At 47.4% G+C, this 19,664-nt stretch overlaps 1 protein-coding gene across 1 annotated transcript in view; it reads left to right on the plus strand.

The window, feature by feature from the left end:
- The window catches only part of ABHD6 (abhydrolase domain containing 6, acylglycerol lipase), a 60,857-nt gene extending 44,658 nt beyond the window's left edge, over positions 1 to 16,199 (plus strand). The window contains exons 5-10 of the mRNA XM_056129620.1: positions 3,594 to 3,707; positions 4,879 to 5,011; positions 5,748 to 5,905; positions 9,543 to 9,597; positions 9,802 to 9,902; positions 15,135 to 16,199. Of these exons, the coding sequence (XP_055985595.1) occupies positions 3,594 to 3,707; positions 4,879 to 5,011; positions 5,748 to 5,905; positions 9,543 to 9,597; positions 9,802 to 9,902; positions 15,135 to 15,311 (738 nt within the window). The 3' untranslated portion in view covers positions 15,312 to 16,199. The remainder of the gene's footprint in view (positions 1 to 3,593; positions 3,708 to 4,878; positions 5,012 to 5,747; positions 5,906 to 9,542; positions 9,598 to 9,801; positions 9,903 to 15,134) is intronic.
- The last annotated feature ends 3,465 nt before the right edge of the window (positions 16,200 to 19,664 follow it).

The following is a 19,664-nucleotide window of genomic DNA, read 5'->3' on the forward strand; positions in this document are numbered from 1 at the left end:
TATCTTGAGCATTTCCAGGTGTGCCCCAAAACCAAAATAAAATAAAACCAACCAAACAACAAACAAACAAATGCAAAAAGCATTTCCACTTGGATGTGCTGTCCTCAGCAGTGGTGGAAAGCAAAGAGAACCTAAAACTTGACTGAAGTCATCTTCATTTTCAAATTCTTCTATCACATCTAGTTTGGATGGAATGTTATTTGTGAAATGTATGAGTTAGAAATCATTTCACCGTAGGAATATTTCTTAGGGAAGGTTTCTGTCTCTCACCCTCATCTTCAAACTCTCATGACTATCCTAGTGGGTTTTTTTTTTAAATTTTGTGTGTGTGTATGTGTATGTGTGTGTGGGCTGGAGGATAGCACAGCGGTAGGGCGTTTGCCTTGCACGCAGCCAATATGGCCGACCCAAGTTCGATTCCTCCGCCCCTCTCGGAGAGCCCGGCAAGCTACCGAGAGTATTCGATATGCCAGACACAGTAACAACAAAGTCTCCAATGGAGACGTTACTGGGCCCGCTCGAGCAAATCGACGATCAACAGGAGGGCCTTTACCTTTACCTCGAGCAAATTATTCTTGGTTGGGGAGCTAGCTGTAAGGGTTGAATTGTGAGCTTTACCTGAAGGAGACCCAGTTTGGGCACTGGCACCACGAGGTGTAGCCTCAGAACAAATAAGTAGCAACCACTTGAGGGCCCAGAGCTCATCAGGTAAGGCCTTGCAAGCAGCCAACCCACGTTCAATCCCTGGTATAGCATATGGTCCCCTAGTACTGCCAGGAATGAGTACTACACATTTAGCCCAAAATTAAACATAAATAAATTAAAATCACTTGTTCTTTCACAAATCACAATCACAAATCATCCTGTTAATCGTCGATTGCCTCCAGCAGGCCCCAGTAACGTCTCCTTCATCCTAGCCCTGAGATTATATTCAAGGCTCTTTAGGAGAATGAGACCCATCATTGTTACTGGTATTTGGCATATTGGGTACGACACAGGGAGTTTGCCAGACTCTGCCGTGTGGGCAGGCTACATTCGGTAGCCTGCCAGTTTGTCCGAAGTAGGAATGAGATAATAAGATGTCATAATAGGATGTCGCGCGGCCGCAAATGCTCGGCCCAAATCCGAGTAGGCTTGGAGATCTCGGCCCTGGAACCCATGTGACTTTGCCCCTCTGCCAGTACCTTCATGTGTGTGGAGAGTGGTCTCAGCATGGTGGTGGCTGGTCCTGGAGGTCTTTGGCTGCTGAAGCCCTGGTCGGGGCAGGTAGGAAAGCTCAACCCGCTCCTCTCCAAGGGGCCCCAGCGGCGAGGACAGTCAGGCGTGGGGGCAGGAGACTGCACTGTTCTTCTTCCGGGAGCTGGTTTTTATAGTCTCTGAGTCTTGGCCGTTGATGGGATTACACGGCACCAGGGGCCCAGGCGGTGGGTGTGACCCCCGCCTGCTGGAGTTTGGAGGATCTGGGTGGAGGATGCCCGGCCCCAATCTGAGTAGGCTTGGAGATCTCGGCCCCGGAACCCACGTGACTTTGTCCCTCTGCCAGTACCTTCATGTGTGCGGAGAGTGGTCTCAGCATGGTGGTGGCTGGTCCTGGAGGTCTTTGGCTGCTGGAGCCCTGGTCGGGGCAGGGAGGAAAGCTCAACCTGCTCCCCTCCAAGGGGCCCTTGTTCTTTAATTAAAAAAAAAAAAGAAAAATCACTTGTTCTTAAAACCAGGAGATTGCAGACCAGGTAGGGCATTTGCCAGCTTATAGCCAACCCCAGTTTCAATCCCTAGTACCCTCTATGGTCCCCCAAGCCCTATTAGGAGTGATCGCTGAGCACAGAACCAGGAAATAAGCCCTGAACACAGCTCGTGTGCCCTGCCTCAAAAAAGAAGGGGAAAAAAAAATCACTTGTTCTTGTGCACTTCAAGTTTCTTCTCTTCCTTCCCCTCTTCCTTTATCTTCTCCTCTTCCCCTTCATTGCTTCCTCCTACTTCTGCTTTTTCTTTCCTTTTCCCTCAGCTGTTTAGAAAAGAGTTTTGATCTGGCAACACTCTGGGATAGTTTCCAAGTCATTCACTTTCTGGCCTGGTTTCCGTGAGAGTGGCACTTGCTTTAGTCAATAGGCATGAAGAGCTGGTGCAGGCTGAGGCTAGAAGAGGACCAGAGCTAACATGACCCAAGCCATAGCAATGCCTGGGGGGTGGGAAGGGCCTATGGATCTAGTTGCTTGGTTCCTTGGTTTTTTTGTTTTACTTGGCCTCACGTATATATGCCAGGTGTTTTACCTCTGAGCCACATCTTTGGACTAGCAGCTTAGATTATTTCCAAACCTACTCTGAACACCACCCACATCAGGCCTTCTCACTTTGTACTCTCACCCCTGTATCTCTAATGCACCTCTAACCTAATGCCCCTCTCACTTTCCACTCCACCCCTGATAAGTGTCTTACCTATCTCTGGATTTTTATTGTTGGTGATAACTGATGTTTCTCAGTATCTTGGCCAAAAGTGGCACACATTAAGGGAGTAGGAGATAACAAAGTAGAACAGATGTCAGGTTTGTTCTGTCCCCAACACCAAATGTAGCACCCGTCTCTCAACACAGTGATTCTAGCCCTGGTGATGTACCCCCAAGCATCCTCAAACCATCAGGCCTGAGTTCTGGAACATGTATTGCCGGGAGTAGCCCCTGATCACCATGGGGTATCCCCGTCCCAGCCCCAGAAAAAAGTGGTACATATTTCAAAGGAAGATGTTTGGGGCTGGAGCAATAGTACAGCAGGTAGGGCTCTTGCCTTGCATGCATCCAACCTGGTTCAATTCCCAGCGTCCCATATGGTCCACCCCCCCGCCCCAAGCCTGCCAGGAGTGCAGAACCAGGAGTAACTCCTGAGTATTGCCAGATGTGACCCCCAAATAAAAAATTCAAAAGTATATAAAAGAAAGATATTTTAGAATAATATTCACTCTAGGAATTAGAGCTTAGGCTTTAAAAAAATAAAAGTCAGAATCAGGATACTCCGATGTGGTTCTTAAGGAAAGTCTTACTTGTGTTGACTCTGGAGCTGCCCGGGCCCTGGGAGAACTGAGCAGCCCCTCCCTACTCCATGCCAGTGGCTGCACGACCAGAGGATGTGTTGGGGAGACGAGGGGCAGGAGAAGTCTGTCAAAGAGTGAGAGACTCAAGCCTTCAGCCAGGACCTTTGTCTCCCATCACTCCTCAAGGCCCCTTACACCAAGGTGCTCTCCCTTCCCATTGACGTGGCTGACAATGCTTATACAAGTCAAGTGTGACTCATGTAAAACACAGTGTATTTTACATACATCCCCAAGGATGACTGTACAGATCACTCAGTTATTGAGACAACCCCACACAAAAGTGTGCAGAGAGAAAGTATAGCAAATAGGATGCTTGCCTTGCATGGTTTCTGTCCCTGGCACCCCAGAGAGTCACCGAGCCCACCAGGATTGATCCTTGAGTGCAGAGCCAGGAGTAAATCTTGAGCACTGCCAGGTGTGATCCAAGCCCCCCACTACCCCCCAAAATAAAAAGTGTATAGACTTGTTCTGCATATCACATACTGACTCTGAGCCTGTCTATCTTCAGTTTCTTCCAAAGAACCTACACTTGATCTGCGTGGATATGCCAGGACATGAGGGTACCACACGTTCCTCCCTGGATGACCTGTCCATAGATGGACAAGTCAAAAGGATACATCAGGTAAGCAAGAGGCTCTGCCAAAAGGGGCCCAGAAGTCACTGCTGAGAGCACAGGCAAGGTGGCGCCATACTGACTCAGCGATCCACCAGTGCTTTCTGTCTGAATTAAATAGTACTCCAGTGGTGTCCTTGGTTGGTGATGCTGTGCCAGGACTTGTTAAAGACTGTGCTCCTTTAAGCCTACTGCGGTTGTTTCTGAGGACACCTGATCCAGGCTCTTTGGAAACAGAGTCTAGAATTCCTTAGAAGACCTTCCCTAGAGCCCATTTTCCTACTTATCAGCTAGAAGTGACAACCGTCGCCCCCTTGTCTTGTTGTGCCAATTGGGTGTTCTTCACACTCGGTTCAATTTTAGCCTCCAATTCCAGCCCCCTCCCCAGCACTCAAGGTCATGGGGCTCGTGAGCAATTTCAAAATGTAATATTCTGTAAGTTTCAAGTGACATGCAGTATTTTTTCCCCAGGCAAGGATATATGTTTAATATCGCCTACCCACCCCCAGATAAACCATTCTGAGGTCAAGGACCACAGTTCTTTGGCTCTTTGTTCTTTCCTTAGCAGTGACCTTTGTTCCCTAAAGAGATAACTTCCCGTTTGTTGGATAGGTGGATGGTTGAGCTCATGACCAAGCGGATGCATAGTTGGAAGATGGAATAGATAGGTGAATATGTGGATAATTGCATCAATGATTAGTTGGGTGGGTGGGGAAGGGTTTCAGATCAGGGCAAGAGTCAGGAAAATATGGCCCAGGGCTACATCTGACCTCCTGCCTATTTATAAGCTAAGTTTGTTGAAATATAGTCAAACTTGACCAGTTTTGTGTTGTCATTGGCTGCCTTTAGCAGCAGAACAGAGCAGTCATGACAGATCATGTGGCCCACAAAGCAGGAAGTATTTACTCTCTGGAACTTTGTCGAAATTTGCTGACCCACGAGTTAGGGGAAGCCTTGTTAGTTTTGTCCTTATAAGCAACCTCTTGGTTTCCTGGGCTAAGTAAAGAGAAGTGCATGCTGCAGAGCTTATCTGGGTAACTAATCAGGGAGCATTTCAGCACCTCTCTCACCATCGACCTCTTTTCGTTGTCCTCGGACAGGCAGGTTTTCTGCTTTGTAATTGCCACTGTCCACTGTCTACCGCGGCAACACCTAACCTCCTACGCACTTCTCTCCACAGTTTGTAGAATGCATCAAGCTGAACAAAAAGCCCTTCCACCTGATCGGTACCTCCATGGGTGGCCACGTGGCTGGGGTGTATGCTGCTTACTACCCATCAGATATCAGCAGCCTGAGTCTGGTGTGTCCCGCTGGTGAGTTATGAGGCAAAACTATCCCCATGAACAGCTGGGACCTAGTGGGGTCTGAACCTCTGAAGGAAGGAAAAAGGTCAGTGTCTGCTCCGATGTTTGTAACATCATCTTTTATTGCTGTGTGCTCTCGTAACATGAAAGGCCTTAGGGATGACTAGCGCAGTCGTAGTTAGACTACCATGTGATGCTGGGGATTGAACAGCGGGCCAGGTGCATGTGAGGCACGTGCCTGAACTCCTGGACTATCTCTCCATCCCTGATTCTTCATTTCTCATGGGCTCCCACTGCCACTGGTCCACAGACCACGACTTGTTATGATCGATGCCAAAAATACCCGAAAGGATTTTCTTTTTGTCTGTGTTCCAGAGAATGTAATTTTTAACTTCTAGCAAACATGGGAGGGCCCATTAAAAAAGAAATCTACTGCCCCTCTCGGAGAGCCCAGCAAGCTACCGAGAGTATCTCGCCCGCACGGCAAAGCCTGGCAAGCTCCCTCTGACGTATTCGATATGCCAAAAACAGTAACAACAAGTCGCACAATTTGTTGTGAGACGTTACTGGTGCCCGCTCGAGCAAATTGATGTACAACAGGAGAACAGTGCTACAGTGCAGTGCTACTGGTGAAATACACTTGAGATCTGGTACCTCTGGGTTGGAAGGGATGTATCCCCTGAGAAAACGCGCATTGGTAAACCAGTAGATGTAGTGCCAACTTGTTTGGGTTTTAACCCTCCAGGTCTGGAGTACTCAACTGATAACAAATTTGTACAACGACTCAAGGAACTGGAGGCCGAACACTCCATCGAGAAGATTCCCTTGATCCCATCAACCCCAGAAGAGATGAGTGAAATGCTGCAGCTCTGCTCCTATGTCCGCTTCAAGGTGCCCCAGCAGGTAATAGGATCTCTGCAGCCATTGCCTGCGTCCGCTAAAGGCTCAGGTGGCACGGGGGCCAGCTTCCCTCCTGCATCCTTCGCCCATTCCCCACCATTCATGCCACTGGCTCCAGCTACAGAGCCTAGGATGTGGCAGACACGGGGCTGGCCACAGAGGTTAGTCAAACAAGACAGAGGAGGACCTGGGCAGTCACAGGTGGAAGGCAGGCAGGTAAACCATTCGAACATTTTATTTTTCTTTTTGGGTCACACCTGGTGATGCACCACAGGGGTTACTCCTGAGCATGCGCTCAAGAATTACTCCTGGCGGTGCTTGGGGGACCATCTGGGATGCTGGGAATTAAACCCGGGTCGGCCGTGTGCAAGGCAAACGCCCTATCCCGCTGTGCTATTGCTCTAGCCCCCTAAATTGTTTAGTTTTATAGAGAAAATGAAGGTGGTGTGGTAATTGAAGGCAAGGAAGTAAGGGGAATGATAAGTACTTTTTTAGGAAACCAGTGTTCAGAGATAGTAAAACAGGCACATTAAAGATGTTGGAAGGTGTTCAGGGTGACTAGAGATGGGGAGAGAATGGGTTGAGATGAGATTGAAAAGTGCTAAAACAGGCCCTCCCATTGATCATCGATTTGCTCGAGCGGGCCCAGTAACATCTCCATTGGAGACTTTGTTGTTACTGTGTCTGGCATATTGAATACTCTCGGTAGCTTGCCGGGCTCTCCGAGAGGGGCGGAGGAATCGAACTCGGGTCTGCCATGTTGGCCGCTTGTAAGGCGAACGCCCTACCCACTGTGCTATCGCTCCAGCCCAGCTAAAACAGAGACTTTTAAAAATTGGGAAGCAGGGAGGCCTGGAGAGATAGTACAGCAGGTAGGACACTTGCCTTGGATGTGCCCAACCTGGATTTGGTTCCCAGGATGCTATACATACCCTGAATACACAGCCAGGCCTAAACCCTGAGCACCGCCAACTATGGCCAAAAATAAATAAATACAAAAGGAATTGGCGGGCCAGTGGAGGGTCAAACCCACACAGAACCTAGAATTGAACCCAGACGCCTGCTGCAGAACATGCACCCAGTCTGTTGTATCTCTGGCCTGAGATTTTTACTATTTGCTGTTGCTTTGTGGACACACCTGAGATAGTGCTTGAAGTCTGCTCCTGGCTCAGTGCTCAGGGGACCATGTGGGCTAGGGACCAAGCATCACAGGGCTCTAGCATGCTACACATGTATTTCAGCTATTTGAGCTCTCTCCCCGGTGCTCGTGAATTTTTATTTTCAACTTCAGGACCGTTTTATGCTTTCACGATCACAATCACGATCATCCTGTTGTTCGTCGATTGCCTCGAGTAGGCACCAGTAACGTCTCCTTCGTCCTAGCCCTGAAATTTTTAAAAGTGCCATATTCAAGGTCTTTTGGGGTTAGGAGAATGAGACCCATTATTGTTACTGGTATTTGGCATATTGGGTACGCCACGGGGAGTTTGCCAGACTCTGGCGTGTGGGCAGGTTACATTTGGTAGCCTGCCAGGTTGTCCAGAGTAAGAATGAGATAATAAGATGTTGTTTCTGGGAGCTGGGTTTTATAGTCTCTGGGTCTTGGCTGTTGATGGGATTACATGGTGCTGGGGGTCAGTTGGTGGGTGTGACCCCTGCCTACTAGAAGACAGAGGATCTGGCTGAAGGATGCTTCGCCCCAATCCGAGCAGGCTTGGAGATCTCAGCCCTGGGACCCGCATGCCTTTGTTCCTCTGCCGGTACCTTTCTTTCAAAATTACCAGAACTCGGGGGTTGGAGCAATAGCACAGTGGGTAAGGCATTTGCCTTGCACATGGCCGACCCGGGTTCGATTCCCAGCATCCCATATGGTCCCCTGAGCACCGTCAGGAGTAATTCCTGAGTGCAAAGCCAGGAGTAACCCTGTGCAACAACAGGTATGACCCAAAAAGAAAAAAAAAAAACTAAAATTACCAAAACTTCCAAAGTGTTTTCCTTTATAAAGGTAATAATGATTGATAGTTACCATATTAACTTACAACTCAGAAAAGCTTAAAAAAAAGATAAATGGTTCTGGGCAAAAAGGTTAGCAAACTAGAGAATATTCTTTGCATGGAGATGTCACAGGTTCAGTCTCTATTTGGTACCTGGAGAAAATCTGAAAAAAAAAAAAGAAAAGAAACTGATAAGAGGCCCAGGAATGATGAAGCCGCTGATTGTAAGCTTCTGCCTCAGGAGTGGCCACTTAGCTGGAGTAGCCCCTAAGCTTGCTGAGCGTCACCACAAATCACAAATCACAAATCATCCTATTGTTCGTCGATTGCCTCGAGCAGGCCCCAGTAACGTCTCCTTCATCCTAGCCCTGAGATTATATTCAAGGCTCTTTAGGAGAATGAGACCCATCACTGTTACTGGTATTTGGCATATTGGGTACGACACAGGGAGTTTGCCAGACATCTGTCACCACAAATGAACAAACAAAACTATATGTAAGCATTCATTTTTTTAAGATTTATTATTGAATCATCATGAATTACAAGATTACAGTGTTACTCATGGTTGAGGAGGAAAGAAGGTGGGGAGGACGCAGGATGCATGAATAGATATGTGCCTCGGAGTTTCAGGCGCAGAGATGTAGGATGAGGGGATGGGCGCATAGAGTAGATGTGGAAGATGTCTGTGAGCTGTGGAAGATGCACAGAAGCTATCCGTGAAAGATGGATAGCTGTGTGGGTATACAGATGCTGGCCCGGGTATGTGGCCCAGCAGTGGGACAACTTGCATGTGTGAGGCTCTGGGGGCCATTCCCCTCCAAGGGGAGTGGGGGGTGTTGGGTGCTGAGAAGAGAATGTGTTGGATTTGCCTTTGGTCTCACCTCTGTGCTTCTAGTTCTAGAACCAGTCAGATACTGGTCATGTTCCAGGGAGAGTTGGTTTAGTTTAAAGCAATCAGAGCCATAGCTTTCCACTTCAGTCAGTACACAGGACTCCAGAGAGTGCATTCTGGATTCAGATCCTCCCAGGGAGAGGAAAGGAATGATGACCCCCCCCCCCCACTATGACTCTTGGATGTTCCTCAGGAAACCCAAGGCAGGAGGAAGAGGGGACTGAGATTCTCCTGGCCTCACTCCTCTGGGTCAGTATCCCAGGTCCAGATGGTCTGTCCACACTTGCTGCAGCTCCCCCACCTCTCAGCATGGAAGGCAGAGACCATCAAATAACACAGGACTGTGGAACTCTTCCTATCATTTCCCCTGAATTTATTTCCTCGTGGCTTAAGAAGCCTATTACCCCAGTGGTTAATTGTCTGATCAGAACATCTCCATGTGGATATGACTAGTAATTGCTTTTCATCCTAGTTGTGGTTAAGCTTCGCAGAGAATCTCTCCAGATTAGGTGACTGTTAGTGCTGTAATGGGGCCTTTGGTGATACAAAATTTCCCATGTTCCTCCTCAATCAAAAAGAACTTAATTCCCTATTACAGTGTACACTGTTCATGGGGATCCAGAGGACCAGGTCCTGCAAACCTTGGCAGTGCCACACATTGCTAGATTTCATTTCCCTCAATGTCTTGGAGCCAGGATCGGCCTGAGGAAGCCGATCTCCTTTCACTTTCTGACTTTGGGTTCTTTTTCCTTAGATTCTGCAAGGCCTTGTGGATGTCCGCATCCCTCACAACGGCTTCTACCGTAGGCGTAAGTAGTCCCAGTGTAAGCGCAGATCGGGCTTTCTGGGTGGCTAGTTTTTAGTTACTAACTTCCTGGGGCTGTTTAGGGGAATAGGAAGGAGGAACGTGAAGAGGAAATGTGGTGCCCTGACTCAGTGCCTCTCCCAGACCCTCCACTTATGCCGTTCAGCATAGCCCAGCAAGCACTTACTCAGTTTTCCTTCTCTGAAAGTGTTTTTGGAAATCGTCAGTGAGAAATCAAGATATTCCCTCCATCAGAACATGAACAAGATCAAAGTCCCGACGCAGATCATCTGGGGGAAGCAAGACCAGGTGAGTGCGTGTTACTGGACAGCCCGTACCAGGGACAGCCTGTGGCTATTAGCCTGAGCCTCCGGCTGGCCTGTGGCTGGTGTCACTGAGAGGTGTGGGATACACCGGATGGTGCTAATGCTTAGGACAGAGCATCCTTCTAGGCGTGAGAGCAATGGCTTTAGCCTTTCTGAATAAAAGGGAACATACACCGGAGATACACTTCAAGTTGGAGAGCATGAGCCTGGGTTTAATCCCTGACCATCACAAGGAAGAACAACATGTATGAACAACGAAATACTAACAACAAAATAATAACCAAATAAAAATACTAACCGAAGTTACAAAAAGGCTAAGGAGAGAGTTGGAAGGCCTAGGACGCATGCTTTACGTGCAGGAACCCAAGTTCAATCCCAGCTCCACGCTGGGAGTAGACCCACACCAGCACTTTCAGGTGTGCTCCCAAATCTCCCCCAAACTGCATTTAAAATTATTTGTGGAGGACTAGAAAGATAGTACAGCAGATAGGGCACTTTTCTTGTACACAGCTGACATGGGTTCAATCCCTTGAACCCTGCATGGTCCTCTGAGCAAAGCCAGGAATGATCCCCGAGCACAGAGTCAGGAATAGCCCTGAGTACCAGGTGTGGCCCCCAGAATAAGGTAAAGGTAAGGTAAAGGCCCTCCCGTTGATCGTCGATTTGCTCGAGCGGGCCCAGTAACGTCTCCATTGGAGACTTTGTTGTTACTGTGTCTGGCATATCGAATACTCTCGGTAGCTTGCCGGGCTCTCCGAGAGGGGCGGAGGAATCGAACTCGGGTCGCCCATGTTGGCCGCTTGTAAGGCGAACGCCCTACCGCTGTGCTATCACTCCAGCCCTCCAAAAAAGGTATACAAAATTTTTAAATCAAAACCATAGAGTCACATGGTACAAACGAACCTCAAGGAGAGTTGGGGATGTTGCTTAGCAGTAGAGCATAAGGCCCTGGGTGTGATCTCTGGCAGCAAAAGGAAACGAAACAAGTCTTCGAATAGTGCTACAAGGGTTTAGAGTGAAAACTTCTTTAGTTTATATCCCAGATCCCAGCTCAAATTTCCTGTCCAGGGTACATTTCTTACATTTTCTGAGGGGGGAGGAGTTAGCAAATATTTTCTCCAAAGAGCCAGATAGGCCTTTTGGCTCTGGAGTCACAATTGCTGTTTTCTGCTATTCTGAACAAAGCAGGTTTAGGCATATCCTGAGCTGGGCGGGGGCAGAAGGTCAGTGAACCCTTATTTACAGAGCCGGACAGGCTATTGTTCGCCTCTTCCTATTCTAAGCACACATAGATTTGCATGATAAAAATGAATGTCCGATTTGCCACGCTAATCTTCAAAAGAACATGATTCCCCTCCACCCTCACCCCCACCCACCTCCACTCTTCCTCAGTAGACTGATGCTGGCTGAGAACTCTGGGACCTTCTCCGGATGGGAGATGGGGGAAGGGGTGAGCAGATTCCCCTTTCTGCCTGAAGGCACAGCAGCCCACAGCCACACCCCTGACACAGAAACAGCCCAGCTCCACTACTGAACTATCAAACTGCCAGAACACCAAATTGTCCTAGATCTATAGTGGTCCACATAAGTGGCCTCATGACACCTCCAAATTTCATAGTATTGTCAGCCCAGTAGGATCACAGCAAATCCGATAGAAAAGTGGCTGGAAGTCCACCAAGCTCAGTGAGCCTGAACAACACAGAAGGTTCAGCTAGCACCAACCAGCTCAGTAGATCCTCAGACAGCGACTTTAGTAACATTATTGTGAAATTTATCAATGATCACAAATTGACTCTTACTGATCTAAGGTTTGATAATTCCATTTTCCTCGTGTTTTAGCAAACAATATTAAGTAAATTTGTCTGCAGGGCTGGGTTTGTGGGTGGAAAACTGGGAACATTGGTGTAAGGAAGGGCACATTGGTGTGGGGTTGGTATTGAAACATTTCATACCTCAAACAACTGTATTATGAACAACTTGGTAAATCACATTGTTATTTAAACAAAAATTATAAATTTTATCTGTAAGATTTTTGGGGGAGGGGAGCTGTTTATCAAATCATTTATCAGGTCATTGCAATTTATATTTGGTTTGCTTAAAAATTATGCCATTTTACTTGTGCCTTGGATTTGAAGAAAATAACACTTCATATACAAGTGTTAATAGGAAGTTAAAATTTTACAGTGGTTGTTTCCAGTTGAAATTATGATATAGATTGCTATCATTGAGAAGATTTTTGTATAAAATGGTAATATCTGATGTTTACCTAAAATTTTTTTTTTTTTTGCTGTTTGGGTCACATCCGGCAATGCTCAGGGGTTACTCCTGGCTCATGCATTCAGGAATTACTCCTGGCAGTGCTCGGGGGACCATATAGGATGTTGGGAATCGAACCCGTGTCAGCCATATTGGGTGCGTGCAAAGCAAAAGCCCTACCCGCTGTGCTATCGCTCCAGCCCCCTAAAAATTAAAAAAAAAATACATTTATGAGGCTGGACGATACTACAGCGGGTAGGGCGTTTGCCTTGCACGCAGCCAACCCAGGTTCGATTCCCAGCCTCCCATATGGTTTCCTGAGCACCGCCAGGAGTAACTCCTGAGTGCAGAGCCAGGAGTAACCCCTGTGCCTCACCAGGTGTGACCCAAAAATTAAAAAAAAGAAGGTTAAAAAAATACATTTATCTGGGGGCCAGAGATGAGTTATAGTACAGTGGATAGGGCATTTGCCTTGAATGCAGCTGACCTCAGTTCAAATCCCTAACATTGCATATGGTACTCCTGAGCACAGAGCCAGAAAAAACCCTGAGTACTTCAGAATGTGGCCCAAACTCCCCTCCCAATATATTTTGTTTTGGGATAATTTCAAATATACAGAATAATTATCAGAAATGTACATAATATTCCTACATATACTTAACATTTTTCACTAATCACTTCCTATTAAGACATAAATTACACACTATAAAATTCACCGAATTACATACCCCACTAAAGTTCACTGATAGAACCCCTGTCCTCCCTAAATCTTCCTCCTGTCCATTTCAGTTTTCCTTCATTCTGTTCTCAGCCCCATGCCACCATTGATCTCTTATCTGTTTTTATAGTTTGTAGCTTTTTCCATCTGCCTGTTTTCATTCAAGCATGTTTGGAAGTTCATCCATTCTGGTGCATGTATATTTTAGTTTGTTCTTACTTTTTTTAAAAGGATTTTAGTTTGTTTCTTTTTTGTTGCATAGCACAGCGGGTAGGGTGTTTGCCTTGCACGCGGCCAACATGGCCGACCTGAGTTCGATTCCTCCGCCCCTCTCGGAGAGCCCGGCAAGCTACCAAGAGTATTCGATATGCCAGACACAGTAACAACAAAGTCTCCAATGGAGACGTTACTGGGCCCGCTCAAGCAAATCGATATCAACGGGAGGGCCTTTACCTTTACCTTTACCTTTACTGTCATTCTATAATTTTATTCATTACCAGAGTTTTAACATGTGCCACATTGTTAAAACTTATTTTATTCTTGTCCATATATCTGTAAATATCTATTTGGGGATCATTTGGAGTAGGTTGCTTCATTATTCCCCTTTGCTTCTGACTGTACTTGCTGAGAAAAAGAATCTCCTTCAGGGGCTGTAGAGAAAGCACAGCAGGCGGGGTGCCTGTCTTGCTTCCTGTACAGCCCAATATTCATTTCTGGTCACCCCACATGGTCCCTTTTGCTCCAGAATCCCTGAGCACAGAGTGAGTAGTAAGCCCTGAACACTGGTGGATATAACCATACAAGAAGCCGCAAAACAAAAAAGAATGTCCTCCCATACAACTATAGAACACAATCACTGTCAGAAAATTTACTGCTAAAACAGAAATGAAGTAAATAAAATTTAAAAGAGCCTGGAGAGATAGCGGCTAGGGTGCTTGCCTTGTACGTGACCAACCCAGTTCAATCTCTGGCACTCCATATGATCCCCTGAGCAATGCCAACAGTAACTCCTGAGAGCAGAGCCAGGAATAAGTACTGAGCACAACCAGGTGTGGCCCAAAAGACAAAAATGAAATACAACTAAAATAAAATTTACCTGATGATTTCATTTAATCCGCAGTCCATATTCTGAGTGCATCAGTCATGTCAACCATGTCCTACCTAGAGCTTTCTTCTGCCACCTCCTGACCCCTGAGCCCGGATCTAATGTAGATCTCATGTTACATGTCATGTCTGGAAAGTCTCTTGTAATGGGAAATGATCCTTCCTTCTGCTTTTATCATGCAGGATACTGAAGAGTATAGGCCAAATATTTTATTAGTGTTTCTAAATATTAGTGTGTCTGATGTTTCCTCATGATTAAATTCCTCCTGCCCATACCTCATGAATGATAAGATATTGTTGCAGTAATTGCTGATGGTGATCTTAAGTGTGTAAATTCTGCATTGCAATTAGTATTTCTCCACTTGCAACTAATAAATAATCCATGGGGATACAGTTTGAGACATTTTAGCAAGCCTGCTACTGGTCAGATTTTCTCCTAGATGGACCTGGATGATTCCTGTCCCATATAATATTTTGCATTACTTTTTAAGAGATGCGCAATATTATTGGCACCACCACAGTTTACTGAATGCATTACCGGTGGCCATTTAAAGCATTTCCAGTCTTTGTATTAAACAATACCTGAGTAATTATTCATGTAGCTTGTGGAGTGACAGAGAATATCTGAAAGGAAAAACTCTTAGATGTGGGATCAGAGTGAGAGGAATGTTCGTTTCGACATTGTCAGGGGCCTGGAGAAATAGTACAGGGGTGAAGGCTCTTACCTTGCACCTGGCCAGTCCAGCTTCAATCTGGAGAACTACCACTGCTCTCTCTTGTCCTGTATGCTCCCAGCTTTCAGATCCTTCCCCTCACCCCCCCCACCCCTGCCTTGTCAGAGCTCTTAGGTCTTGGCTGCTTACCTCTCTGGCAGCCCCCAAAACCAGAGCCCCTGAGTCCTCAGCAGGGAATATGCATTTTGACCTTCCTGCTGCAGAAGCAGGACAATTCCTGGCTTGGGCTGCACAATAAAGACCGAGTCACATCCCTCGAGGATCACAAGCCCTAATACCACAGTGAACTCTATGCAGACATTCACCCCCATCCCATCTCAGGGGAAGTTTGATCCCTCTGAGCGCACCCCAGCATTGGGACGTGCTCCGCTCCTCTAACCCCAGGATCGCTCTTGTCCCACAGGTGCTTGACGTGTCTGGAGCTGACATGTTGGCCAAGTCGATTGCCAACTGCCAGGTGGAACTTCTGGAAAACTGTGGGCACTCGGTGGTGATGGAGAGACCTAGGAAGACAGCCAAGCTCATCGTTGACTTTCTAGCTTCTGTGCACAACTCAGATAATAACAAGAAGCTGGACTGATGCCCCACCAGCAGCCTGCATCCCACACCCACGTCTGCTCCCATCTCCAGAATCAGATGCGGCCCCCCACTTCTCAGGGATCTCCCCCAGATGCAGTCACAGCCCCTGCGTCCCTGAGGAAGCCAGACCCCCTGCGCCCCCAGTCTCAAAAGAGCCACTGAGTTTCAAGGGCTGCGAGGACATCTCCAAGATGTTTTTCACAAAATGGAAACCCCAGTGGAACTCCGAAAATCCAGCTGTGAGATCTACCAAGACTTTTTTGAAGCTCATATCACAAAACAGCCACCTTGGACCATCACTGCTGTGGCCATTTTCTTTCAGGCATTCGTCCCAGATGGAGACTTGGGGGATTATTTCTCTCGCTTTAGATATTCTTCCCTGCATGGTCCGTGGCTGTTTTAGGAGCCTTAGTCCTCAGTGCTGAGCTTCCTCTTGTTTCTGTCTGATACAAGTTTCGCACAGACCCACCAGTGAACGCGCCCACCTCTGCAGTGCCCGGGAGGAAGGAGGCATGCCGACCCAGAGCACTGGAGAGCCTGGCTGAATGGTGTGACCGACCCCCAGAGGGAACCCAGGACAGTCTCAGTACAAAGAACATCTGGCAGGACATTTCTGGGTTTCCAGGGAATGATTCCTTATTTTTTAAAAATAGGACTAATAAAGCAATAATGTTCTCTCTAACGATTTTGGGTTCCACACTGAAGCATCTCGTGGGCCCCTTTTCTATTTTGCTGAGCTCCCGCAACCCTTCGGATGTAAAATACTAGTCTGTTAATGAATTCTGTGAATTCTGTGATCAGTAACGTGATTGAAATTAAGTCTAACAGCTGTAAAAGTGACCGCCCATGACATGAAATAAATTTAATAAGTCTAGATTAGTAACATGCAGATGACTTCTTTTGCTTTCTTTCTGTGAGTTTGGAGTTTGGGGACCACACCTGATAATGCTCAGGGGTTACTTATGGCTCTACTCAGGAGTGGCTCCTGGTGGTGCTTGAGGGGTCCTACGGTGCTGGGGATCAAACCCACACCCCCCGCATCACAGCCTGTGCTCCAGTTCATTGAACTATCTCTCAGGCCCTGGTTTCTCTTTCTAAGCTCTAAGTAAGTGCAGCGTTCGCAGATTTTCTGTTAACTTTTTTAAAAGTGTGTTTTCTAAGACTTGTCATAAGACCCTGGAAGACTTTGCTTGGGTGTGTTAGTAGTCTCAGTTTTAGAAATTACATTGGTTCATAGCCAAAAGCATATGGCAGAAGCCGTTCCTCGTTCCTTCTGAAGTCCTTCGACTGCCTTGGGAGCTCTAACTCTGAAGGCACTCACCACACATGCCAGCCTCTTTACAGAGTTCTGCAACCAATTAGTTCTGGGAAAAAATGAGATGAACTTTATAGTTTACATTGACATTTAGGACTTGCTCAAATATTTTAATTTATCTAGGAAGAGTTGAACATTGATCTTAAAAACAAGAGGATGTGAGGAGCTAGAGAGATAGTTCAGCAGTTACCGTCTGCCTTGTACACAACTCACCTGGGTTCAATCCCCAGTACCTCATGTGGTACCCCACCAAGCACCGTCGGGTGATCCCTGAGCACAAAGCCAGGATAAGCCCTGAGACATCCCGGTAAGTTCCCAAAAAACAAAAAAAGATATAAAATGTGACCCCAAAGTTGTGGAAGTAGTTAAAATGATGCTTAGAGGAAACCTTATAGGCTTTAATAAGTATATTAGAAAAGCAATCATTTATGCCCCCTTCTTTTTAGGGGTGGGATCTCCCCAGCAGTGCTGGAAGCCAGCAGAGCCACCCCAGGGATGCTTGATCAGGCAGTACCAGGATTCAAACCTGGGGTCTCCGGTTGGCAGGCATGCCAACCAGCCTCTCCCCAGAATCCAGCCATGTTAAGAAGGTTAACAGAAAATAAGTAGTAAATCAATAAATCAAACCTAGATAAATAGAGGTGGTAACAGATGAGGAAAAAAAAAAACACCCATGAGGACCAGAGAGATAGTAGAGTGGGTAGGGCATTTGCCTTGTATGTGGCCAACTCAGGTTTGATCCCCAGCACCCTAAATGGTCCCCCAAGGAATGCTGGGAGTTGATTCCTGAGTGCAAAGTCAGGAGTAACGCCTGAACACTGCTGGGTGTGACCCCCCCCCCAAAAAAAAACCAGTGAACTAGAACTGTTAAGCTGCAATTAACAGACCACTGGAGACAAAAAAAAAAAAAAACAGAATTTGGCAGAGTCTTTAGACACTAGCTGGTGGGCTGTCCTGCTAGGCAAGAGCAGTGGCCTCACAGCAGAAGCGCTGGACTTTTATTAAGAGAAACCACCGCCGGCAGGAGCGATAGTAGAGCAGGTAGGGCATTTGCCTTGCACGCAGTGAACCTGGGTTCGATCCCTATCATCCTATATGGTCCCCCAAGCACCTGCTTGAGTAATTCCTGTGCATAGCCAGGAGTAAACCCTGAGCATCGCTGGGTGTGACCCAAAAATCCCCCCCCCACACACACACACAATAGCACACACAAAAGGGGAAAAAACATATCCTGTGCCCCAAGCACTTTTGAAAGCACCTGCAAAATTTGTTTAGCCCACCGGGCCTACATTCTGGTGCCCAGTAAGTTCATGCAAGCATAGCAAAGCAAGCATTGTTACGGAAGTGAGGAAAAGCAGCGACAGCAGAAGCACAGGAAACAAGCAATCAGTCATTTTTAACCATAGTCCTTCAGCATCCTAGCCCATTTTTCCTGTTTGCAATCCGTGATTGGCTTTCAGGTACTTGCGGGAGCTTCGTGTAGTTATGGAATGACACAGTTAAATCAGATTAAAAAAAAAAATAACTTCTGGGGCTGGAGAAATAGTCCAGTGGGTAAGGTGTTTGCCTTGCACACGGCCGACCCAGGTTCAATTCCCAGCATCCCACATGGTCCCCTGAGCACTGCCAGGAATAATTTCTGAGTGCATGAGCCAGGAGTAACCTCTGCATCACCCGGTGTGACCCAAAAAGCAAAAAAAAAAAAAAACAAAAAAAAACACCTTCTTGTTCCTCCTTTTCAGTTTCCTGTTTCCAGGACAGGCCCAGATGCTAGGCAAGCTGAGGCTCTGCTCTCCCACAAGGTGCTGAGCTGGGGGCGTGGGAGGTAGTTCAACGTACTGAGCACTGCTTTACATATAGGAACCCCAAGTTTAATTCCCAGCACTGCCTGGTCCCTCAAACATCACCAGGACGAACCACAGAGCACTGAGCAGCACCACCAGAAGAATACCCCCGCCCCATATCCCCAAAAGAATTCAGGTTTTTTTATTTTATTATTATTATTTTTTTTTTTTTTTGCTTTTTGGGTCACACCCGGATTTGCACAGGGGTTACTCCTGGCTCATGCACTCAGGAATTACTCCTGGTGGTGATCAGGGGACCATATGGGATGCTGGGAATCGAACCTGGGTTGGCCGCATGCAAGGCAAATGCCCTACCCTCTGTGCTGTCGCTCCAGCCCTCCCCCAAAGAATTCGGAACTTATGAGCTTCTAGGAAAGGGGTCTGTCTGGATGGGTTGGAATGATGAGAAAATCCTTTGGGTCACTGAAGAAGCCCCTGTGCCAAGTACCTAAGCCAGGCACACTACTGGGTATAGGACTTATGCCCTTGGGTTGAACAATAGCCAAGGATCACCCCTGTTGATAAGGAGTCCCACACCCTTTGGTGGGTCATTCTGGAAGGACATAAATGGTCCCCCAGCCCCCAGGACAACAAAAGGCTGCAGGACCAGCTCCCCCTCCCATGTTACCCCCTGGCAGGTGCTGACAGAAAGGTTGGCGTGTAGTATGTCAAAGTCATTCCTGAAAAACATAGGAAATGGGGTGTTAAGGCTGCCCTTTGGCCCTGCAATTCTGTCTCCACTATGCCAGGAAGACTGGAAAGCCCTGAGGCCTTCACACGGGCTGTGCCCGTCCTTGCACCCTGCTTCCTGTCTTTTTGGCTGTGCAGAGCCTGGTAGTCAGGGCCAACTGGCTGCCCCGTGCCACAGCCCATGCCAGTCACAGTTTAGTGACTGTGGGAAAGAGACCACCACTGGAGAGACTGCCAGGAGCCACTGAACTAGCAAGGAAGCACCAGGATCACCAGTGGGCTCTGGAAGCTACTTAGAGCAGGCCCTCCCCTCCAGGGCAGGTGCTGGAGGCCACCGGTGTCACACCTGGCAGTGTTCAGTGGGTCAGGCACACAGCTAAGTGTCCAGTTAGCCCCCTTGAGTTCTCACTACTAACGTGGGCTTCACCTTCTCTGGCCCGGACTCAGGGCATGAGCATCTGATGATCATCCAAAACAGTCTGGGGAAGAGGGGTGCTGCTTGCCC

This window comes from Sorex fumeus, unplaced genomic scaffold (genome assembly GCF_029834395.1).
Source record: "Sorex fumeus unplaced genomic scaffold, SorFum_2.1 ptg000072l, whole genome shotgun sequence".
Taxonomy (NCBI): domain Eukaryota; kingdom Metazoa; phylum Chordata; class Mammalia; order Eulipotyphla; family Soricidae; genus Sorex; species Sorex fumeus.